This window comes from Protopterus annectens, chromosome 8.part0, assembly GCF_019279795.1.
Source record: "Protopterus annectens isolate FY-2018-M chromosome 8.part0, PAN1.0, whole genome shotgun sequence".
Taxonomy (NCBI): domain Eukaryota; kingdom Metazoa; phylum Chordata; order Ceratodontiformes; family Protopteridae; genus Protopterus; species Protopterus annectens.
Genome location: NC_056741.1, coordinates 666,356,882 through 666,384,146, shown reverse-complemented (window position 1 = coordinate 666,384,146; position 27,265 = coordinate 666,356,882). Strand labels below are relative to the sequence as shown.

General features: G+C 40.8%; 1 protein-coding gene across 1 annotated transcript in view; it reads right to left on the bottom strand.

Moving 5' to 3' along the window:
• Positions 1-208: 208 nt before the first annotated feature.
• Positions 209-27,265, bottom strand: part of LOC122808337 (immunoglobulin lambda-1 light chain-like) — a 45,606-nt gene continuing 18,549 nt past the window's right edge. The window contains exons 3-4 of the mRNA XM_044079303.1: positions 11,327-11,632; positions 209-228 (exon numbers count right to left, since the gene is read on the bottom strand). Of these exons, the coding sequence (XP_043935238.1) occupies positions 209-228; positions 11,327-11,632 (326 nt within the window). The remainder of the gene's footprint in view (positions 229-11,326; positions 11,633-27,265) is intronic.

The following is a 27,265-nucleotide window of genomic DNA, read 5'->3' as shown; positions in this document are numbered from 1 at the left end:
AGTGTCCACTCACAGCAAAACAGCACCAAAAAAATACACATACCACTGAAATGTGATAGAAATGCTATACACATGAACCACACTGGTTTTGTAAGGTAAAAGTCCACACTGATTTAAAAAATATTAATTATTTTAATACTTTATCCATACTTAAGGATATCACTTTTGTCAACATGTAGCATATATTGTCTACATATTCACTTTTTTGTCACAGTTTTCTTCTTATTCCTAAGAAAAACAAAAAAACAAACAAAAAAACAAAAAACAAAAACAATATAGGTATAATTTATTGTCCTAGGCCCACATTTGCTCTCAGATAAACTATCACATTCAAGAAAGAACTGTTCCTTAAAAGGTGTATGAGATGCATATTTTACTTGGACAACTAAACAACATCAGCAAGCAACAGGCATTTATATGGGGACATTGGTGCTACACACCCCATTTTGGATGTAATTATCTGCATCCCTCTTGCTTGCATATATTAACTCTACAGTTTCTTTACAACAACCAAAGTGAGTCATAGTCTAAACTGCAATAATAAACTTAAAACATATTTATAGCACAGTTCAATCAAATTTAGAATCAGTTAAAAAGGCATATATACAACTTGGTCAAGCAAGTAATCAATTAACTGCAGGGTACGTGTGTGTGTGTGTGTGTGTGTGTGTGTGTGTGTGTGTGTGTGTGTGTGTGTGTGTGTTGATAAAGGGGTGTTATAAAAATGCTTATGCTATACTTAATCATCATTGTAAGCACATTATTAGCATTTATTATTACTGAATGCATATCATCAACCAGCCCTCAGCGTTGTAATCATACAGAGAAATTGTGTAATTCTGGCCAATTAACACCAGTACAAGAAAAAAAATTACACATTTTTCACAATAAAAATGTATGCATACATATCCCGCAAAAGCCATTATAAATCAAACAACTAGAAATAACATTATACATTTAGAATGAAATAAGTTAAATAATGTCACTAAAATAAATGCAAATCAGAAATGCAGCTAGCCAACTGAAAAATATATTAATGGCAATCTAGACATTGAATACGAGAATTTACACTACCTAAAATTAAAACAGGAAACAAACTAAACTATGAATCTAAGATGCCTGAAAGAACTTTCAGTATGCTTTTATAATAATAATAATAATAATAATAATAAAAGTAATACCATTATATTGTCTGACAGAATAAAGAAAATATTAAAACTTGCCTCAGAAGTTGGGTAGAATACAGAAATGAAATGTCCCTGTTATTACAAAAAAAAAAAAATAACACAAAGTCCTGTGTTCATCCTGTTGAATTGAAGGGGAAACAATAATCCAAACATAAACGAAAGAATAAATGGCATATGTGGGGCATGTGACTGGTAAATTACTTACATTGTACTAGAATGTTAGAGAATGTATAACTCATGAAATGTGTTTCCTAAACCTTCATTACTAGATAATCTGGATCTGTATCATGGTGTGATAAAGTTGGGACCGTTACCCAGATAACCCAAGATTGACCACAACTGGAAGAGTACTTAAGGGAAGGTAAAGAACACCAGCAGTATGGAAGAGAGGGTCTACACTGCTGCACTGCTGACATTTTGAGGAGAGTGGTTTGTGTAGGATACACTGCAAAATTAGCAAATGAAGTGTGCCTGGCGAGGCAAGACTACAACAACATATTTGATTTATCATCCAGCACATTTGTGCGTGTGCGTGCATGTGCGTGTGTGTGCATGTGTGCGCATGTGTTCGCGTGTGTCTGCATGTGTGTGTCTTTGCGTGTGTGTGTGTGTGTGTGTGTGTGTGTGTGTGTGTAGATAGACAGATAAATATATAGGGATCCCTGACAGAAGTTCAAATGTTCACAACACAGACTGTTTAGAAACAAAAACACATCATGAAAAACCCAGAAACTCAAACACAATGCCAGGATCATAAAATCTTTTTTTTTTTTTTTTTGCAGTGGGGCAAGCTCCCCATCATCCCCACATCCCCTGCTAATTATATATACAAACTCTGAGATTGCACAAACAGAAAACACATAAAAACAAAAACAAACTGGCAAAAAATTTCAACACTAAACTAACTCTGATATTGCACTACAATGGGAAAAGGAGCAAAACTCCATTCCCCACCATACTGTCATCCTGCACAGTGATAGCCCATAATGTTGGAGTTTCTGGGTTTTTGGTGATGTGCTTTAGTGTTTCAGTGTTCACTGTTGCGAATGTTTCATCTTCTGTCATGGACCCATATTGTATGTTTATCTATCTATCTATCTATCTATCTATCTATCTATCTATCTATCTATCTATCTATATCTATCTTGAATCTCCTCCCTTGTGCAAGGGAATGACTGTTGTATCCAGCATAAAGCTAGTTTTGAGACTAGCATCTTTGTGTGTGTGTGTGTGTGTGTGTGTGTGTGTGTGGGGGGGGGGGTCAGACCAGTCATGTTTTAGGCTGACCAGTAGACAGCTTTGTATGTTGTCATGCCCCCAAAATCTTGACTAATGCAGTCGTTCTACATATGAGCACAGTTCTTTGGAATACTGTCTGTATAGTATTGTATATGCAGCAGGTAAACTCTTCCAGTGTGGGTTGTTACAACCACAGCACTTTATTATTCTAACTGTAATGCCATGCAGCCCTGGGAATTAGTTTATTGTGCAGGATGATTGCAAAAACTGTCTAATTGCATTACTATTTATTTATCAGTTCATGATTGTGCATATTGAGTATTTTATATATATATATATATATATATATATATATATATATATATATATATATATATATATGAATCCCAAATCTCTTATATAATTATAAAATATATAATTCTAAATTATATAAATATAATAATATATATATATATATATATATATATATATATATATATATATATATATATATATATCTATTTTGACATCCTAGTGTTTTGATGTCTAATATTTTGGGATTTATTTTATTGCATTCCATATACTGTATATACTACATACTACTATGATCAGGAAGTAATTTGGTCTTGGGAATTCCCAATTTCTGAGAAACAGATTTCTGGCTGTTTTCTACATACATATTTAAGTCATTAGACTTTCATCTCAATAATCTAAAAAGGAGAAGACATTAATGTACGAAAATGATAATACCTCAATATATCCCATCTAACAGACAGTTACAATATCTTACAGTAAGTAGAAGACATAGAGGGAACTAAAACTGTAAGGTACAGATGCGCCATTTAAAATTAACATTCCTAGTATATACAGTGTAAATAATTTTGGTAATTTACAGTATAAATAACTTATAAAGAAAGTTAAGAAAACTGTCTTTATCATGTGAGACACAAAAATGTGACTAGAAGATTAACAAATCATTATTAATAGTTAATAGCCATTCTCTGAAATACAGTTGTAGATGGAACATATGTTTCAGATAAATTATATTTTACATGAAAATTAAATTAAGTTTCTTCATTATGCATGCTCTGAAGAAATTACTTCATTGCTGTGGGGTAATTTTAGGGACATTTTTTCTTCTGTAGTTGATTTCTCTGATGTTCCTTCTAATGACTCTAATTTTCTCTGATTTTTGCTTTGTAACAAGTATTGTGAGTTTTGATTGGTATGCTATGAATCAGAGATGGACAAATGTTTGATATATCTTTAAAATAATGCAGCATGTGCTTTTATGGATAGTCACTGTGCTTTTTACTAAACATTTACAGTGATACTCACTCGGAGGAGATATGGGTCAGAATTTATCAATTTTGTTAATAAGCATTTGCACTCCTCTGTCATCATTTGCAGAAATAAAGCCATAGAACGGAGGACTTTGTGCCAGTTTAGACAATGGTCTGTTGATTCATAATGGTTTTCTTGCTTCAGAGGTTAGAAGGTCAAGTATTTTTCTAACATAGCCTAAGTTTATTAAGAATTTATTGTGTTGGTTTTGGTGTCATACTTAAAAGATGGAGCTGTATCATCCTATATACCTATATATTTGTATAATTTTTAATATGCCACCAGGGTATCATCAAGGGTGATAACATTAACTAGGGGATAATCTTTTGATTACTGTTGTGTTCCTAGGACCACATTGCCATTTGGGGGCATTTAGAGATAGTTTATTGGTGCTATGTCAGTAGAACAGATTAGTAACATCCTTTCAAAATTCTGTTTTATTTGTGCTAATGAATAAATCACATTTAAGAACTAGAATATCATACGCATATAAGGAAAAAAATATTTTGGAAAGAAGTATGGCCTAACCATTCAATAACATGGAGAGCAGGAGGGAGATTAGTGCACATGCTTATACAGCACCCAGAATGACATATGCATCATTTAAAATGCCATTACCTGCTGCTGCATGAAAACTCATATTTAGTAAACACTTCAAGATTCATCAGAGACCCTTTGCTGAAACCTCATTTTTACAACTTTTTAAATGAAAATTAGTAATTTACCAGTTTGAAGGAGGATTTCATATCAGTGGAGACTCTGACCCTTTGGTACATACAGGCTGCTGGTTTAGCACATAGCAATATGTCATCTCCTAAGTGATATACCATTGTTTTTGAATTGCTGGATGCATGCAATCAAATGCTTTTATTGATGCATTAGGCCTACCCAATGTGAACCATGTAATGTATCCTACCAACCAGCTAATAATATGCACTTTTATTTAATTTCTAATCTGAGATCTAGTTCCCAGACTGACATTGTCACTGTTAATTACTTTGCTAGCATCCTATCATTATATCTGCTGCAATGTTCTGTACTCATGACTCACAGATTCTGACATTGGTAAAACACTTTATTTGACAAAGTAATAAATGAAACATCTGTCTTTGTGTACATTATTCAAGTAATTAATGAGCCATGTTGGCTCTTTAAGATAGAAATCTGATGCATTAAGCCCCTCATGATATGGATCCTGCCTCTATCATAGAACTACTAGTATGCTTCACTCTGGTACACATCCTTGATTCTTCTTAGGATGCTTTGCTAGTGTTTGTAAAAATGTACTCTCTGTAAGTAGACTAACAGACGGGCATTCACTTTCCTGGCGCCTTGTCTATGGAAATCAACACTCTTCTAGATTTGATGGCATAATACCTATAATTCCTCTTAAGGTAGATCACTGAAATTCCACCATGTCTGGAAAGCAGAGCCAGATCATGGTCAAATACAGCTCTAGGCAGCATAATGGGCCAGCACTCCCCAACAACATTTCCAGTGTCCCTTTACATGGATCTCTCTCTCTCCCCAATTGCCATAAACACTGTTCAGAATTGTATATGTGCATCTTATTTTCTTCTTTACTTTTACAATGATTACAGAGATATGAATTTAATTAAAAACTTTTATTTTAAATTGTATAGCACAAAAACTGATGGCCATTTGCTAACCAAAACAGATGCACATTGAAAACAGACTTAGCATGAGCAACAAAAAACTTATTTTACCTTGAAACTCATATTCATTCAAAATGCATCTGGCCAGTGTCAGATTAAATATTCCTAGGTCCCTGGGCTGTTTTCAAACCACGGGACTCCTGCATACATTTTTAGGGTCATGCATAAATGCATGTGTTCATTGATTCACCTTCCTGATTGTATTTTTTTTGTTTAATAAAGCAACATTTGTTAAAGTATGTTTTAAGTGTGTATTTTTGATTTTTTTTCAGTAAGCAGTGAAACAAAATACATGAACCAGTAATCATAAAAGTGCCAAGTTTTCAACCATAAAAGGCCACTCAAACTGCTGCCATTATAATCCACCAACTGTATTCAACAATTACGCCCAATAAATCGACTGTACACATCACGTCTGATTGTGAGAAAAAAAATTGCCACAGTAAATTATTTCAGTTTGCTGTACACAAATGAGCACTAGTCCTGCAAAGACAGACTAATATTTTTTTTTTAACTTTCAGCACAGCAGGGTCAGTCATTTTTATCTACAGACATCCCTAAGCTTAGCAATTATAGTTACATTTCTGAGTGCATCCTTTTCAGATGTCTTTGTCAAAAAAATAATAATAATGACATATTTCAAATTTGTTTCACAGAAACGGTAGCCAACATATTCCTACTTAACTCACACATACACACCCACACTAGTACTACAAAGCCAGATTAAAGACTATTTAAAAATTACCAAGACCATAAAGTAATTTCATCCAAGGAGTGCCTCACCCCCACCAGCAGTTATAGGCACTTTGCTGAGTCTACACTGCTTATGGTTATGAAGAAATAAATCAAACTCACTTTATTGATAGCTTTACTGAACTACATTAAACTCATAAAAATCACTAGTATCATTCCATAAGATCCAGCCCATCAGAAGTACGAGAGCATAAGCCAGGAGTATTAATGATAGCATAAGAAATATTAGCCACTTGATAGCACATGGTAAGTCAATATGCATGATTCTTGAAGAAGTAAAAGTCATCTGAATAATTTCATTTTAAAAATAACTATTACTAATGCAGACTTTGCTGCTGACAAACAACTTTGCCTTTCAGTGCTACACCTACAATTGCAATGCCTGCTGCATTAAAAGAATGAATCACCTATGTTGCATTAAAAAAGTCTGTTGGTAATATCACTGTACCATAAATCCTTTGCAATCTGATCTTGCATGGGAAATTGTCCATCCATCTACAACACCTTTTTCCCATTTTTTACATTGTGTCATGATGTTACTTCAATAATGACAATCATCTACAGTTAAGGTTCACACCACAGGGTGGCTGACCCTGCCACTGTTGTTCTTCTATACTACACACATGCAAACACATACACACACACACACAACCACAACCAATTTACAGGGTCCAATCTACCTACTGCATGTTTTTGGTGTGTGGGAGGAAACTAAAGCACCTGGAGAGAATCCATGTGAACACAGGGAGGACCCTGCACAGAATGCACTCTAGCAGGGAATCGAACTGGAGAACCTCATGATGTGAGGTAGTGATGCTAACTACTGTGCCACTGTAGAGAAGACTGTATCACATTAATATGCAACAATGACTACATAATGGATGTTGAATACCAGACTGCTCTGATTTTCACTCTAAGTAATGCAGGCAATATGACCTGGCAATTGGTAACCCCTTTCCAGTATTTGGAGGCTATAAAGAAGGTACTGCAGCAATATTACTGAAATGCAACATGGCTAGACTATAATATACAATCCAGGCCTAAAGCATTATTTCATTCTTTAGTGCAATGAATAAACCAAAAACACTTGCAGATAATATATATGCGACAACAGTTTTTGTTGTTTTGCCCAACATCCCACAAGTCATACAAAAATCAGAAATATTATTGCACATAACATACTTTTTTTTGGGGGGGGGTTACATGCTTGCAGGACATCTCCATCTCATTTCTGACCTCTCTTTTTATTGTCAGTCATCAAGAATAGCTATCCTTTCAAAAAATCACTCAGTACAGGTCTGACCTAGTTGAATGGCTAATAATGCTGTATTGTTACAACATACACCTACATTGTCAACAGAACTGGATTGAGGAAAAATGGGACCTTATGCAATGCAATGAATCATCCCCCTACCAGCCATACCAGTGTCCTATTATTTGTCTATCTCTTCGCACTACCATAAACAATGTTCAAAACTATGTGTACATACTATTTTCTTCTTTACTTTAGGTTATGAGATTTAGATTTCATTTAAAAGTATTTCATATTTTACAGAAAAAGCACTGACAGACATTTTCTAGACAAAACTCTCACACTGAAAAGAGACAGCATGAGAAACTGCAAAATGTCTTCCCTTGAAGTTCAAATTTAGTGCAAATGCAACTGACAACCCATTAAACTACAAGGGATGTGCTAATATTCATGTTGAAATAGCATAAAGTACTGATTAAAGTCTATGAGAAGGGTGGACGAATTCTAAACACAATGTACAATGCATATGCAAACATCCTGAGACAGGTCATTGGACAAGTTCCTTTTTGGGAGCAGCCCAAGAGTATTGTCTGTGGAGGTAACTTGGTAGAGTCACACACAAGACAAATGAAGACTCAAACAACTAGTAAACTTACACATCTGTACCAAGTACTAGATAAAGTAATGTAGCCCAATCCCGAGCACAGTTCATTTCACACCTATATGCTTGCAAAAAATAAGCTAAATTAATAAATGAATTCTTAGTTAAAATATTAACATTAAGCTCATAAATTTCATGCTGTACAATTTATTTGCAGCTAAATAATAAACGCACTGTCAACATTAAGGAAACCAAGGATCACATCCAAGAACATGTCTCATAAGATGGTGCTCCTGTTTACTATAATCACTTTCCTTGCTTTACACAGTAACTGCTCTTGTTCATAGATATTGGTTACTAGGCTTGCATTCCAGGGGGCCATTGGAGAGCCTCACCCAAAACTTCCAGTTGTCCCAAACCACTTTCTGGTTAAGTGACTTACTCAAATACAGGGCATAATTATGAGGAAATATAAGAGATGTTATGTAAAAGTGGAGACAAATAAAATCAGACTTCTCTAAATCACTTAAAAAAGCTTTGTATCAAGATATGTGTTTAGCTGCAAATAAATTGTACAGCATGAAGTCTATCCTTAATGATATTCCAAAGGAAACAAGGTTTCAAGGTTTGGCAGTTGGTATAAAGGATTAAGTCTCTTGTCTCTTGTAATTAAGTTATAGGATTTGAGCCTTGAGCAGGTGACAACTAAACTGCCCTCCTAAGTAGAACATTTCACAGAGACACACACACACACACACACACACACACACACACACACACACACACACACACACACAGACAGACACACACACACTTCATCTGCTCATTTCTCAAAGTGCTTTCATGCTTTGTTTCATAGAATAAATTCCATGCCTGCTCTACTAACAAATCTTCTCTCACCAAGGGCTCCTATATCACAAAGTCCATGTCTGTTCTGCTAATACAACTTGCACCAGCAGTTTTTAATTCATTCATCTACATGCATGTCTTCTCATTGGCTAGTATCCACGCTGTAATGAAAGGAGAAGTAATCAAGTCTACTCATTGGTTACAAAGCAGGTAAACCTTTAAAGTGATAGCAGAAAATCTATTTTAAAGTTCTGCTCAGGAAGGCAAAGCAAATCAAAGAAGTATCGTCTGTTTTTTTTTTTTTTTTAGTATTGTGCTCTGGAATGCCAAGCAAGGCAGGAGAACATTTTTGGAGGGATTTGGGTATTTATATGGATAGTGACCTAAAATTTCACTTACATGTGTCTAGTGTTGTAAGATAATCCTTCTGTATTACACAGCCTATAAACCAAGGGATTGTGTCAGGATCTAGGAATGTCATTGTCCCCCTTTACTCAGCCCTCATTATGCCAGTCAATTAATATAATGCCCCCTTTGGCATGTATCTGTCAAGACACATGCAGCAACTAACCTGCCCAAAGTATGACCTTACTTAAAAGGATAAAAGGCCTAAATAACATGTCCTACATGTACTGACCCAAACCCCTGTCACTATACTAGGTATCTTACAGACTGCTAAGAGATGACCTGTGTCTGGCATACAAGGCATCCTCCAACCCATTATTGATGGATTTACTGCACATCAACAAGTCACATGGCATCATAAATACTCATCAAGGGATCTAAACCACTTTTGCAACATTTACAGAATGATTTGGAGGGACAGGTATATTTCACAGAAGATACCACTGCTATACCACTGCTATGAACAGACTCCATATCCACATAACACAAAGTTCATCCCTGTCCATTTTCAAGTGCAACATAGATCTATGGATGAAACAGAAAATGTACTACTATAGGACAGATTCAGCTCGTAAATGCTTTATCCCATGCAGGGGTTCCCTCAAATTCTCTATTGTATGATCCCAGTTATTCTCATTAATGGTAATGTATAGTTATCAACCATGTGATGAGTAAAGCCAATCTCTAACCAAATGGGGTAGGTTATTTCAGACTTAAAATAGGGAAGTTGACTAGGCTTAAAATGGCCCACAATGGTAGCTTGCCTAGTACTTACCTATGAAATTATGAACCTATATCTTCTCTTCTTTTGTTTAATGTTATGATCTGGAATGCTGAGCATAGGAAGAAAATATGTTGTCTTTTTTGTTGTTGTTTAATGTTGTGCATGGGAAACACCAAGCAATACAGAAAATGTATCCTTTTTAATGGTATGCTCAAGAATGCTGAGAAAAACAGAACTTTTTTTAATGTTGTGGCCAGGGCCGTCGACAGCACCAGGCTCTTGGCAGCTGCCTAGGTCACCCTAGTGCTGGATCAGGCTCTGTTGGAAGGGATCTTGTTATGAAACTTTTCCAAATAACTTTACTCTACCTTTTGTTCTTGCAGTGAGGGGAAAGTAAAATGTGTGGTCTGGTGGAATAAGAACAAGAAAGATAGACGAACAGTTCATGAAAGAAAATGAAATAGTTAGGGCTGGAAGAAAGGAACCTCATATGGGATGACCTGCTCATTCATCAGATTTGCAACAAGAAAATAAATAAATAAATAAGTTGATGAATTTAAGAATTTGAGAATCACAAATAACATTATTGTTATCAAAAAAGGAACATGTCAGTATGCTGAAATGATGCAGACACTGCATTACTATTTGCTGCATGGATAAGTGCTTGCCTGAATTATTGTAGATCTCTTCTTTCCATCCTTAATAAATCCTACGACAACTCCACTGTGAACTTAGGCCATTTCTTTGGCCAAGAGACACAAGCATTATTGCCAGGGAATACTAGTTAAATACACTGAATGTGTCTCTTGGTTAAACTAAGTTAGAAGTAACTGTTAAGTGGTCTCAATGTTGTTGCAACTGCCAGCAAATTGTGAACTGCTTGGAAGCAACACAGGTTGTTTTTGAAACTAAAACGAGACAACATAGGAAGCAAAACGCAACCAGCAGTCATCTTCTCATTCCATTTAAATTTAGAACTGAATTACTAAACTGGCAAAAGATCCGTTCATGTTAATCATTGTGAAAGCCTTGTTAGATGAAGCAACTGCAGACAACACTTGCATACAGGAGCTCCCATACAAAGCACATAACCAATAAATCATGAAAAATAAAGGATAAACTGATAAATAATTGCAGAGAGGGGGACAGAATGCAGACAATGTTGTGTAAACAATAACAGCTTCCACTCACTCTTTATAGATACAGCTGTAGTGTATTTTCATTATTTAGCAGAGCTCCAATAAAATGTTATACACAGTCTCATGAACCTGTCCCAGGGAATGCATGTGAAAGTTCATAATAAATTGAAATTGTTACCTTTCCATATACTTGCCATTACAATGTGACCAGATTCACTTTCCACCACACAAGTGCAGTTATTGCCATTATTCCAAGTAACAGCTGGGATAGTTAGCTGGTTTCTTATACTGTAGTTTGCCTTGGATATACCTTCTACAGGTTCGATTAGACCAGAAGTAATTTTCCCAGAGATATTCCAGAACATTATAATCTGCTGAAAAGTAGCACCATACACTAGACAGATGAGTGTCACTTTGTTTCTGATCACAATCTCTTCAGCTGATGGAGTGAGAATAGTAACAGAGGGAATGACCATTTTTTCATCTAAATGCAAAAAGAAACGTCATTAGGTAGTATAGATCCTTTACATCGTATTTATTTTTTGGCATTCCGTTTTAATGCCAACTTGGTTGCTAAATGTTGCACTACACTATTCATTTATAAGTGATACAAGAGTCATATATATATATATATATATATATATATATATATATATATATATATATATATATATATATATATATATATATATATATATATATATATATATATATATATATATATATATATTTATATATATTTATATATATATATATATATATATATATATATATGTGTATAATTAATTTACGTATATGTGTTTGAACATTTCTCTTGTCAACCATGAAAAAAGCCATTAAGTGTGACTAAAAATCAGATTGCACATACTCCCCCGGATTCTCAAAAGCTTGCACGGCATGCATGATTAGTGTAAGAGGTAATTTTGCTAATATGGCGTCTGAGCGATCCACGTATGTGCCCGTTTGACGTGCACGAGCGCCCTAGCACTAGTGCTGCATGTTCTCAGCCCCTTATTCAAATTACCCCAGTTGCAGGTGAAAACCATGCAAATGAGGTAAATCTGCTATCCAGGAAGCTGTAGTCAGGGTGTGCAGGACTAGCGTAATATGCAGAAATGTACTCGGTTAGTAACTGAGTGCGGTTCTGCAAAACCCCAAATTGGGACATGACAGCACCAAACTAAGGCGGCATATCATTGAGGAAGCATGCCAATGGCCAAGTAAAAGGCCACTGGCATTGCAAACAATGGAGAATGTACAAAACACAACTTTTATGATGTTTTCACCGATCACGGCTGTCGAAGCATAGGGCAGCGGGGTGCAAATGAGAACGGTGGGGAAACAAGAAAATAAACCTAAAAAAAGCAGTCTATCTAAAGCCAGTATTCTGCCATGCAAGTCAATGGCAGGCACAAGGCAACCTGGCCAGTGAATAGTGGTTGCTAAGAGGGAGGTACAGTGTGACACATGAAACTATGCATTAGCAGGCAATCCTAAGCAAATGAGGGGAACAAAAGTGAATCCCAGATTTCCCCAGCTTGTTTGGCAGGTCCCAGCAGTCTAAGAGTATGAATAGCTCAGTGCAAGACTAGGAGGCAGTTGACATCATGGGTGGGTGTGTCAGGCATACTGTAAGCAGATTGGAGCCCTGTGGCTTGGGTATGTTCCTAGCTCAGCACAGCCAAGCTAGGGGTGTGTCTAAACCTGCCTAGCACTCTTTACAATGTGTAAGTGGGTGTCCGTGCCGCACAATGGGAGTTACAGGAAGAAAAAAGAAGTTAAACCAGGAAACAGCAGCAGTGTGTACATCTAAGTACTCTGTTTGCACGGCGCAGCCCTGGGCCCAAACAGAGGAGCAATGGTAAGGGAAATCAGCAGTAGGAAGGTATTCAAGGAGAATTAGCATATCTGGCAGGTGAAACGTATCAGAAGCAGCCAATTACATAGGCAGCAGCCCAGCCCAGCTCAGGACACTACTATAAACTAAGCAAACACCTTCCCCACTGGTTTTTCCCACACTTTACACCACTGGTGTATACAAGTGGGGACATTTTAATAAGCAAACCTAGAAAATGAGAAGGGCTGCAGCAGGCAACATAGAACAACATGTGCAAGAGGCTGAGGGTGGTCAGGATGTGCATGCTGTCAAAAACCCACAGTGAGGAGATGGAGAAGAGTGTACAGACCCAGAGTAACCTACCAGGGGCTACATGAGCTGGAGATAATAGAGCGTTATAGGGTGGACAGAGACCTCCTACAGCAAGTAGTTGAGCTGTGCCGGCCACACCTGACACACCAAACCGACTGAGGGGAACCCATCCCAGTGGATGTCAAGGTATGTGTAGACCTAGGTATACTAGCCACAGGCACCTCCCAAAGCACAACTGGGGATAACATGGGGATCTCACAAGCATCAGCATCCAGCGTATTCCACCATTTCCTGGATGCCATGGCAGCACATGCCAGTGAGTATGCATATTTTCTCAACACCTGTGAGGTGTTGACCAGCAATATGCATCTCTTCAACCTAATAGCAGAATACCCTAGGGTAGTGGGTGCTATAGACTGCACACACATATGCATTAAAGCACCACCTGGTGAGCAGGGTAGGGCCTACATCAACTGCAGGGGCATCCCCTCCATCAACTGCCAGGTTGTATGTGATGCCCATGGCATTATAATGAATGTGTGTGCTGGCTGCCCTGGAAGCTATGATGATTCCCACATATGGCATCTGACACAGCTGTATTAGAGATTTGCCAATGGGGACATCCCCTATGGACATCAAGTGGCGGATGCTGGGTACACACTGGAGTCAAGGCTGATGGCACCCATCAGAAATGCACACACACCTGAACAACAACACCATAATGAGGCACACACACAGGCCAGACACGTGTTTGGGATGCTCAGGTCACGGTTCCGGTGTCTGGACACATCCAGTGGAGCCTTGCAGTATTCACCAGCTTTATGTACCCAAATCCTTATTGTATGTGCAATGCTACATAATATGATCCTGTGGAAACAGCTGCAGCAGAAGCAACATGGGGCAGGGCCACACAGACCCCCACCAGTTCCAAGGCCTGCACAGGCACAGAGTGACCCGGAGGAGGAAGAAACTGAGCCTGCCCCAGTAGGAAGAAGGGGGCGTGCCCAGTATCCCCTGGCCTTGGCAAAGAGTCAACACATAGCACATGCACTGACACAGTAAGGTCCCAGGGAATGACACCTCTCTCCAACTTGCACATACTGTAAAAGGAATGCCAAACATTACACCACCTGTGCTCAACCTTGTATAGGGAGTGTACTATGTGCATCCGACATAGGCAGCCCTCTAGCACCATCCGCAAGTCTGACACACCCAGAAGGTAAGTCAATTAACCTACCAATTGCCAAATGGAGTAGAATGTGTTGGCACCTGTAGCTATGGTATGGATGTGAGCATGCAAGGGAACTGGGTGGCTGAATGTTATGGCAGCAGACAGTAGACACCCATAGTGGTACCCCGACATGTGTAACACATACTGGAGTCACCATAGTAGCCAGTACTATACAGGGAGACAGAAACAACTGCAGGAAACGTGCTGTGTGAAATGTGTGTCCATATGATCCGCACATGCAAGTCAGGATGGTTCACATACCCAACAACAATCACAGCCAGCAGGACAGGTGGACCCAAACAGGGCCTGTGCCATGGCCCCAGAATGATGGCTAGGGTTAACCCCACCCCCAGGCCTATACAGACAGACCACAGCAGGGCAGGCAGTACGATGCCAGCTCTGAAGGGTAGGATATCAGGCAATAGTATGGAAGGTACCCAAAGCCATGATCTGTAGTCCTCTACACAGCATGATAGGTAGCAATACATAATGAAATGGAGTACATGACATACCAGTACAGTTATAGCAAATGTGTACTAGTGTCACTTGTGCCCCCCATCCTACATAGTAATGTAATGACAGTCAGGTGTGCCCCCCCTATGTAGACACATAGAAACAGTCAGGTGTGCCCCTACCCCCACACTTGCATAGAAATTTAGTAACAGTCAGGTGTCCCCCACCAATCTTGCGTAGAAATGTAGTAACATGCATGAGTAGGTATAATACAAGTGGAGCAGAGATGGCCAGAGGTGCCCAAGGTAGCAGGATGGATTGTAGCATGTCCACAATATGCAGGTCTGTGTGTGGAAGGATGCAGTGTGTTTCATATTGTGTGAGAGTGGTCAGTATGTATGCATGTCGAGGTAAAACCTGGTGGCCATAGCCCAGTACTGCTGATGACAGGGACAAGCCCACACAACTGCAGTGCCAAGGACAATCACCACCAGTATACCACCTGCTAGCAGTAAGCCATTGTAAATATATGGTGGTAATATGTGTCACCATCTGAAAGACTGACATGGCATGGCAGTTGGGCTAGATATTCAAGCAGTACACAGGGGAAAGTACCCCAGACATACAGTATACATTGTATCACTGTGAAATGGAGACGCCCTTGGAATTGTACATACAGGTATGCATCACAGCAACTGGTCCTGTAGTTGGGGCTACCAGTGATGTTCAGCCAAACACCTGCAGATCACAAAGGAAGTAGGACTGATGTATTGGGAAACAGCTGTTGTACCTGCACATGCCTGCATACCAGGAATGCCCCATACATATCTGTGTGTCAGATGCAAGTACTGTCCATAGCACACATGCACCCAGCCCACACACACACACACACACACACACACACACACACACACACACACACACCACCCACAGGTACATCTCTGGCCATATCCCTGCCATGGGGAATGGGTACACTATGACCCCTCCTGTACATGGCAATAGTGGAAGACTGCAGCATGCAGTGCAGGTGTCCCATGCAGGTGTGTCTCTAGTTGTACGTAGCACCCTACCAGTGTCCACACCACCTGATCAAGACTGATAGAAGGAATATGCATGAACACCTATCACACCTACCCTGTCACCCCAGAGGAATATACTGTCTGGCAGTCTGATACTGTAGGCATGCCCGCAGCAACACCTAATGCCCCACAAGCCTCTGCCAAAGGCCTGTGTCTCACATGTACTGCCAATGCATGTAAAGTCATGGACACCCAAATAACAACATAACACACTCCACATAAGCTATATGCAACACCATGTGGACAAACCACAGTAACATGTCCACCATGTCCCACTGCATGAACTGTGGACCAACACTAACACACACCTGTGATGGGGTGATACCCCTAGGGAAAGTATCTGAGAATGTGTGCATAATGTCTGGAAGAGGTTAGAATAACAGAGGGGGGTGGGTGCATGGGCAGCATGGAATGTACAGGGTCTGACACCAAGCTGTGTGCCCACACTATCCCTGGCTGCAAACACATAAATGGGTGGTTACACACCTGCCCGTACACCACAATAGGGTTAATGTCCTGACCCATGGCTCCTGCCTCTGGGCAACCTCTGTGAATCTGTACAACTGTGAGGCATTGCCACAGCAAGATAAGCCCAGACTGTCTTGTCAATGGCTGCACAAGTATGGGATCCCCCGCCAGCACTCTACCAGATTCCCAGACCCAGCAGCAGGTGTCTGCAGCAACCCCTCTAGAATGGCATAACTTACCATGAATACATAGGTGTCTGCCCACAATACTGGACACAGCTGCAGTCACCCTTGTCCCCCAAGACAGCACTGTGAGCAAGAATGTCCACCTGGCAGTACATGGAGACAGAACATATCACTGTGTACAACAGTACACATGTCTGAATATCTCTGCTAACAGTGATACCATGTGGCTGAAGCAGCACAGACACAATCACCTACAGTACACACTATCCCCTGCACAGTTTGTCCCCATATTGCCAAATGAATGCCGGATACCCGGCAGAAACACTTTGCTACCTGTAGGTGAAAAACACAAAGGTCTGCACTGGAGTAAAAACTACCTAGTATTGATCTACACATTCTATACAGAAGGGCATGCTCGCAAACTTAGAGGAATGAAGGCAATGTAAACCAACAACATACTGAAAGGTCATACTGGGCATGCTCATGCATGTAAACAAAAGAAGCCCATGTCAGCAAACAACAGTGGACCAGACAAATCTGACAGTCAAAGATGCTAGTGCAGACACCCCTCAGTATGCAACACCCATGCTTTACACACATAGTGGATAGGAATACATGCATATATCCAAGGACAATACACAATAATATGCCATATGTACACATACATAGATGTGTGGGAGAGAGTGACTGTGACAAGGAGCCAACCGTTATGAGGCTTGTCCCACCCAGCACACTGCCAAATGACTACAGCCACATGATGTTCAGATGTCACTCACTGTAGACATTAGCCACCAGTATCTGTCAGCATTACAGACTATGTGGTGGACGTGCTAGCTGTGCAACAGGACTGTACAAGGAAGTAGTCATCTAGCAGCTGTATACATGTACTTGTGGAATATAACCCTGCGAGTGCCCACATGTGGTGTGTCAACCTCTAGATGAATGGGTTATGGCCCAGGCAGACACGCTGCCCTCCCGATAGCCCTACTATGACAAACATGCTAAGGTCTTCCATGTTGAAATACACCCTGGGGAAAAGTGTAGCTCAGTAATCTCCATAGCATGTCCTGTAACTGCATACTGCTGTAGTGTGATAAAGTAGATATGTAGGTGTTCTAACCCCTGACACGTGTGTGTGTGTGTGTGTGTGTGTGTGTGTGTGTGTGTGTGTGTGTGTGTGTGTGTGTATGTGTGTGTGTGTGTGTGTGTTAGTGTGTGCATCTGTCTGTGTCTGTCTGAGTAGAGAGCAATGCATTTTATGGTAGCCACACTACGTACTACTCCCATACTTGACTTTAGCAATGCTGGTGATGTCACCCACACAGAAATACACCTCAGGGAAGGTTGTAGCCCAGTAATCTCTGTTGTGTGTCCTGTAACTGCTGTAGAGTGATAAGGTAGTTAGGCAGGTGTTCTAACCCCAGACATGGCAAGAATGTGTGTGTTTGTTAGTGTGCATGTCTGTTTGTCTCTATCTGTGTAGAGAGCAATGCATTTTGGTGTAGCCACATGAATTACAATGCCTATACTCGACTTTGGCATAGCTGCTGATGTCACCCACCCATAAATACACCTCCGGGAAGATTGTAGCCCAGTAATTTTCGTAACGTGTCCTGTAACTGCGTACTGCTGTAGAGTGATAAGGTAGCTAGGTAGGTGTTCTAACCCCAAATGTGGCAAGTGTGTGTGTGTGTCTGTCTCTGTCTATGTAGAGAGCGATGCATTTTTGTGTAGCCACATGAATTACAATGCCTATACTCGACTTTGGCAAGGCTGCTGATGTCACCCACCCAGAAATACACCTCCGGGAAGGTTGTAGTCCAGTAATCGCCATGTCCTGTAATTGCGTACCGCTGAAGTGTGATTTAGAATGGAGGCAGGGTTCCATCCCCACCCATGGCAGTTCCGGATGTTTTGTGTGTCCATGTCTGTATACGGAGCAATGCATTATAGGCTAGTCACATGCAGTACATTCCACATGGCCCACTTTGGCAATCCAGCTGATGTCATTTATTGTGAAATACACCTGTGGGGAAGGAGTTATCCCCGTGGTGTGTCCTATAACAGCTCCATGCTGTAGTGTGGTATACACCTCTTTCAGGGGTTCTATACCCACACATGTTGGTCATGGATGTTTTGTGTGCATCTCACTGTTTGTGTTGAGAGCAATTCATTTTAGGGTACTCACCCACAGTACATTTAAAATGGACTACTTTGGCAATCCTGCTGATGTCAGTCATTGTGGAATAGACCCTTGGGGAAGGAGTATGTTAGTAATGTGCATGGCACATACCTTTACTGCATATTGCTGAAGTGTAATAAACTAGTTATGTAAGGGTTCTTCTCCCAGACATGACAGGAGTGTGTGTGTGTGTGTGTGTGTGTGTGTGTGTGTGTGTGTGTGTGTGTGTGTGTGTGTGTGTTCGTATCTTGTATCCTGTGTAGAGGTGGTTGTGAGCCTGTGGCCAATATGGAGCAGGCTTTGCATATGTCTTATATGGCAGCCCTACTATATAGCACAATGTCCACTGTACAGGGATAACAGATGTAAAATAGCTGAGAGGCTGGGGTGCAAAGCCATACCCATACATGTGACATCAAGGCCAGGCAATCACATTTAGCAACCCCAGTATTACCCAGAGCACACTCTCAACATATCACATACGCACACACATGCCTAGGCAACAGCCAATATGTGGGTAGTACACTGCGTATTGGCCACTGATAGTAACCATGGAGTGATAGCAGTGGGTTACAGAGGGCATGCCCCTGTCCATCTGTCCAATATGCATGTACATGCTGATGGTGCACCTCCCCCATGTTCCCCAATGGACACCTGCGCCACCTGTAGGGCCATCACATGTGTCCCACAATGGACATACCATGCCTGACAGCATGCCCTGTATGGACAGTTGCCACTGACACCAGAGATTGCTGTCAGCATGCCATCAATGTAACTGCAGGTAAACCTGATTCCCATTACTGGTCCCTGCCACAAGGGGCACAACTGGCACATATGATGGAAATATGTGTGCACAACATGAGCCACATGCCCCAGGCACAGATCCACATGTCACTGTACATGCATGTGGAAGGTGTGCATATCCCAGATGCCGTCCATGTCATGGGGTAAGGAACACATACATGGCAAGCGATGCACAGCATGGGCCACACACATTAGTCTCCTAGGTGACTGGATGGGGTATACAATACCCACCTGTGTGGGCAAGAGCAGAAACCATAGCCCTGGGACACAATGCTGACCATTGTCATGTGGCCTGATGCCAAGGTATACCCATTGCCTACACTTGTACAGCCTGCTTCCACAGTCGACCACCACACACCCGTGCAGTCATGCACCCATGCATGTCAGTACTGGCACCCTGTATATTTGTCTGTGTGTTGTATGGTGCATATGTTCACAGCCACACTCACTAAAACCCCCTTGCACATACAGAGACATGCTGCCAGATGTCAGACACCTCCTCATACCCTTTGCCCATACACCTCCATATGACCCATGTGGTGCATGTTGTACCTGCACAGTGATGTGTTGTGGCAATCCTGGTACTGATGTACTGTACCCCTGGCCCTGCCAAGTATGTCAATGTATGTGTGTCCCTGTGAGAGTGTGACTGTGTAGATGCTGGCACCTGTTCATGCTGACAGGCACATGTACGTCACCTACCGTATAGCTACCGTATCCCTGTTGCAGATGTCATGCACCATCACATATATATTCTGAGGGCTCCACAACAGATAACCCATGTGGTGGATCCAATAACTGCATCGAACTGTGGATGCAGTACATAGTTGTCAGGGGTTTGATACCCTCTGCTGGTAGGTGTGTGACACAAACAAGCTGTGCTTTTTCTCCACTACCCCTTCCTGACAAGTCTTTGCCTCTGCCTGCCTCTCCCACTCCCTCTCTGGGGTATGTGGAGTCCTACACCAGCTTTGCTTAGGCAGCAGCATGTGTATTTTAAGTGATGTTCATGATCAGCTGATGGCCTCTGCAAGAATCGCAGCCCTCCCCTAGCTGATTGCTTGTGTAACTTCTGTGGTAACAGTCCCATAGCCAATTGCATGGAAACACACTCTGATATCTAGGAACATCATGTGGGTTTTGGCCCTTGTCATTCACTGTGAGCAGAAACTACATCCATTGGTTGGCAACCAGCATCTGTGATGGATTGGGGATTTAACATCTACAACATACACTGTGGAATTAGGGCAACACATAGGAGGGGGATGTGCCTAACCCACCTACAGACTGTAAGTGCTGCTAGCATGTGACATTCTGTTGATCTAACATTGTGTGTGTGGATCAGTCTTTCCTACATGTCTCCATACCTGCCATGTCAGTTCCATGTTTATGTGGAATCCCCATCTGCCAGGTCATCTGCAGACTGGGCAGTGTGTTGTGCCGTTGATTATGTGTATTACCTATGGAGCATCTATCTGTGGACTGTAGACGGGAGTGTTAGAATTGCAGTCTGTAGATGGTGAAAGCTGTGACAGTTACTGGTGTCTTATCCCTCACAGGACATATGTTGCCACAAACCCTGTTACAACAGTAAATGTATGAGGTTATCACAGTAATATGTCATTATTGGCCCTGTGCATGTGCTGCCAGCCACATCTATGCCAACCTGTGTAGATATGTCATGCATGACGTGGTGCATTTTTGCTGTACAACATAAATTAGTGTCATCATATCCACTGACATGCCAGTGAGATATCAGACCACCCCACATATTATGTACAGTAGGGAATTTATGTGATGACATAACCTGGAAAGACTGTGGATGTTTGTACAGTCCTACATGTGTGTGGGCATCAGTGTTACAGACAGCAGACAGCATTAACTTCTACAGGGGAACTGGCACACTCAGGGCAGCTACATATGTGTAGGGGGTTCAGGAACTACAGACAGAGTGTGAGTAGAGCCATGTTATGCTTTGTATAGTACTGGTATTACAGGGTGTGTGTGTGTACATACTACTTTACCTTGGAATGCAGTCTGTCTGCATATCCCTCAACTGTAGGCCTATCCTCTTGGTGGCCAGAGGTGTGCCTAACATGTCTTGTCAGTCCACCACACAGGTCCTGTGTCTGATATCCCACTGGCAGTGTGTGTGTGGGGTGCTATCAGTACATGATTTACATATCAAGCTTTGCACATATGACATGCTGTGGTGGGGTGTCCCGTAGAGGGCTGTGAGTATATCACACTGCCATTGCTGCCAACAGTCCACGTCTGTTGTATTCACCACGCATATGGTGGGGCTGGGGCCATATATGTGTGGGCGTTGCCTACACAATACGTGCATGCTCCTGTGCGCTCCAGAGGCCAGTGTATGTAACAGTGGTATATGGCCCTGTATTCTTGAGTCTGGGGGGGTGCCATAAATGAACTTGCCTGTTACATATGTGGGGGTATCAGGGGTGAGCCCCCATAAGGAATGTGGATGTAAAGTGACGTATACTTCACCTATATGTACATCACTTACATATATTCGGTTACTGTAAGCCTACTGTCACCCGCCAGATGGTCTGTTCTATTTGTTAGTGTGCATGTGATGGTGTGAGTTATGCCTTGTTATGTCACAGTTACAACCCATGTGGTCACATGACATCCTTATCTCCCACTGTTGTCGTACAGAGTGTAGATAGCGGCTGCTGAACTATACACCTGCCTTACACACTGTTGATGGTTTGGTATCCTGTGGCCCAGTCAGTCCTCACTACTGTACAAGTCTAAGGGGTTGGCCTGAACAGTGATGGTTGTGAACCTTTCCTGACTAGTGCATTAGTATAAACATTTCACGGTTGCATTCCACTGTTTATATGGCTGTCACTGTCTGAACAGCTATATGACATGGCATGTAGAACTGTCATGGTACACAATGAAAGGTATTCCATTTCCGCATACCTGTGTGTAGAATTTTCCCAATGACCTCTATGTGGGTATATGTTGCAGGAGACGGACGTAATTTGTATGGGTGGCCCATACAGTGTCCGGTTGTTCAGGGGTTAGCTGTAGGCATAGTGGCTGTTCCATATTGTGTGCACCGACTGCATATGTATCCTATGGTACATATATCTGCGTGTGTATGTGTAGTCACATGTATATCTATATATATATATGTATATATATATATATATATATATATATATATGTATGTATATATAAATATATATATATATATATATATATATATATATATATATGTATGTATATATAAATATATGTACATATGTGCATATGTATGTATGTATTTGCATATCTGTGTCTATGTATGTGTATCCTGGGGATGTTGCTGGCTACCACAATTTACATTACCTATGGGAGGCAGACTGTACTGCATGATATGTCAACAACACCAGGCTGACATCATACAGGTGGGATGTAGTACTCTTAACTTCCTGTGTCCATGTTGTGACAGGTCCTGGTTATGGTATCTGCAACACTAGGTAGTGTTTTGTGGTGCGGATGTGTATGGCTGAGGGTGGGGGATGCCTACATGTACTTGACGTATAGTGTGTGGAGCCTCTCAACCCCAGTAATGGTGCATGTGGACATATGTGTTTTTGTTATTCTGCCATTGCTCTCCTCAAATGCATGGCCATATGTACCAATATATATATATATACATATATATAGATGTGTCTATACATATATATATATATATATATATATATATATATATATATATATATATATATATATATATATATATATCTCTGATGACATGTATGTAACTATGTCCGTATATACCTTCATAGCTGTATATCTTCATACACATATATAATATGCTGTGTATATGTAGACATATAGGTGTAGCCACTTATATGTGTCGATGTAGCCATCTGCATGTATATATATCCATATATAGTGATATATATGTATATAGTGTTAGAAAGCTGTACACACACACACAGATATATATATATATATATATATATATATATATATATATATATATATATATATATATATATACAGATATGTTGTAGCAGCGTAGATGATAGTGTACATTCCCTGTATAGTTGCATGACTGGACTGGTTGATATGTTTCGGTTATTACCCTGACTTCCTACAGGTGTAGTGGCCTACTGTTAGACCATTGTAGATGTGTTGTGGAGGGTCCTGGGGTCATGAACTGCATGTGCTGGATATTGCATTGCACTGCATATCTGCTACGTCTGCGGTGGGGGAACATAGCAGTCATCACCAGGTTCCCCTCATCTATGCCCCCACCCCCATCAACCATCCTTATGGTCAGTTATTTTGCAGTGGGGGTCCTGGTTGTTATTCCTGTCTGGTGCTACAATTCACATTTCTATCTGTATATCCATATGTATATCTATATTCATATGTAAATATATGTGGACATATGTTTCCACCCACTTACATACCATTGATGTGATAGGATGTATGTGTGAGTCTGACATTTATATGTACCTGTGTATCTCACTACATATACAGATCCATGACTGTCCATATGTCCATGCATCAGTGGCTGACAATATTGGCCTGCCCCACATTCATCTGGCCGATTGACGTGGATGATGTCAGGCATGTGGTCAGTCAGTAAATGCTGATACATTACAGTTGCAGACATCATGTTGTTCAGATTATGTGTATTACAACAGATCACTGTTTAACTAGCAAAGTTTTACATGTATATGTACAATATTTCACCTGTCCAGATATGTACCCCACTTTTGTCACACTGTGTCCACAATGTTCCTACAACCACTGGCTTTGTTCTTGTACTACTCCAGGGTAACTTCCCTCTCCCCACCCTCTCTGTACCTTTAATCCTTCTGTTTGCTTAATATTTAGCATCTACCCTGCTTCTTCACCCTTGCTGTCCTACTATGCTCTCTCACCTCCTTTTGACTGTCTTCCTTCTTTTCCTCTCTCATTTCCTGACTCCTGTCCCATCGCTATTATTTATCTCACATTCTCCTTCTACTTCTCTACCCCCCTGAGCTTTAACCGTTATCTCTATGGCAAATGCCATATTGCATATCCTTTATGTACTTGGTAAAATTGTTTTGAAACTGATCGAACTTATGTATGATCTCTAACTGTTTGAGTTCCGTAATGTATGTTGATTTTATTAACAAGTTGATGTTTATTTCTATTTTATTGTATGTTTTTATTAACAAGTCTGTTCATTTATGTTTTGTGTGGAGCTTTTCTCCCCGGGCCTCTACTGAAAATGGACATATATCCAGCTAGACTAGCCCGGTCAACAAATGTAAAATAAATAAAATAAATAAATAAATTGAGTGTTGTGCTATTAGTACAATTCCCCTTATGCAGATTGTCTGTGCTGCATGATATAACTGGGTATACATGGGAAGTCTGTATATCCAACATGGTGTAGTGTTACTTCACTATGTTTGTGGTATACAGGGTCCTGGGTTCGGGCCATACAGTGGCTGTCAATTATGTTGCAGGGTTGAACAAGGGCGGTGGGATGCATGTTTGCACGACAGTATGCATCCCCAGCTGCAGGTAACAGCCAGTTGCACCAGGTTAGCCCCGACATTGCTTACTTAGTGTATGCAGTGCTCATCGTTACGCAAACACAGACCTCCAGTTACATATGCTTACAGATAGTTTGCATCAGAGTTCCTGAGCCTTGGAACGTAAACACACATGCTAGTGCTGACATATGCTTATTGATCATTGCTGATTAACCTAACTACTGCTGGATGCAGTCTGATACCGTCACTTCACATGTGCATTTCCTGCAGTACTCCTGTACATATATATATATATATATATATATATATATATATATATATATATATATTATTTCCTGGCTGCAGTACTCCAGTTCATGTATATATGTAATTCCGTGGGTTATGCAACATACATATTATCCATAATGCACTCTGGCATGGAAAATGGTATTCATAGATTCATAGATTAGTACTAGGCTAACTGCCCTTGCGAGCCATTTTAAGCCTAGACAATTATCCCCTGTGAGATTCAAACCCTGTACCTTGTGTTTGTAAGGCAAACATCTTAACCATTAGGCCATCCTCACAGTACTTTCCCTGTGTCCCCCCTCTTTTCCTGCTGATATCCACAGGCTGGTCCCATTAGAATGGCACGCCATAATATTGTACCCATCTTCCCCCCCATTCCCCCTCCACATCAGTCATCCTTCTTAAAGGTTCTGGGCTAATCTAACCACACCACTACACATTGCCCACTCTCCACTTCTCGGGACCCATTGCGTATGTTGTTTCAACCCATGAATCTTCAGGCTTCCCACACATGTAGTCAGCCTATATACGTCACCATCTGTGCTTACGTTTTAGGCATGGTATGTTACCCCGAGGGCTCTTTTTGGCAGATGTTTGGGGTTGTCCTGCCAGGGACGGATGTGCATTTGTTCAAGAGTAGACTTAGCAGGGTGACACTGTATCTCCCACTGGTAGTATCCTGCCAGTAGATTGGGAGCCAGTGCTGTGCGCTTAGCAGTGCATAGTATTAGATTTGCATTTGCCTTTTGGCATTGATTTCCCCTTCACCACTTGTTATATATGTGTGTCATGTATCCTCGACACATGAGTACGGGCACTGTCTGGGATCCTGGGAACTTCTACACTTTATTACATTAGCACCTCACATCTGGACTTAACTGCTGTACTCCAGTTCACATATGTATGTTCTGTAGTCAGTTATGCCACATATGACTGCATATGGATGCCTTTCACAGGTTCATTTTGGTTAAACTATGGTGAGGACATGTTTACTACTACCCCATTCTTCTGTACATCTGTCATGGCTTGGCTAGCTATTGAGACTATGGTGTATGGGGTCCTGGGTTCGGTACATACATGGCTGTTTATTCTGTTGCTGGCCTGACAAAGGCCCATTGGATACAGAGTGATTACGGCATTCTAAAGCAGTCATATGGCCATACGCATGCTTACTAGTGCTTACATACTCCTACTATTGTCTATTTGTGCTTACACCTGCTTACTAGTGCCTCATTCCGTCTGACATGGATACGTCACATGTGCATTATTTGTGGTACTCCAATTCATATATATCAGCTATTTAGTGGGTTTTGCATCTAAAATATTGGTTATAACGTGCTTTGGCATGTAAAATAGACTACATTACAGTGAGACCCGAACTGGGAATGCCTGCTCATTGGTCAGGTGCTCTACCCATTAGACTTTTGATGTTCTGTTTCATTCGCATATTCTTAGCATAATGTACTACCCATGTTTCCTTCCCCTGGCCGCCGAGCTCAACGTACACAGCATCCATTCATTCTCCAGTTGCTAGGCCAGCCATACCACACTTCCACACATTTCCCTCCTTGCACATGTTGGTGTTCCTCCATTATACTGTCTCGACCCAAGCTTCTGCAGGCTCTTCATCCGTTTAGTGCATGTACGTTTGAGCCTTCCTTTGATCCTCCTCTGATACTGGTGAAAACATCTATGTGACCCAAAAATTTTGGTTCGTCATGCCAGGGACAGACCTGGTGTTGTGTCATGAGTAGACTTT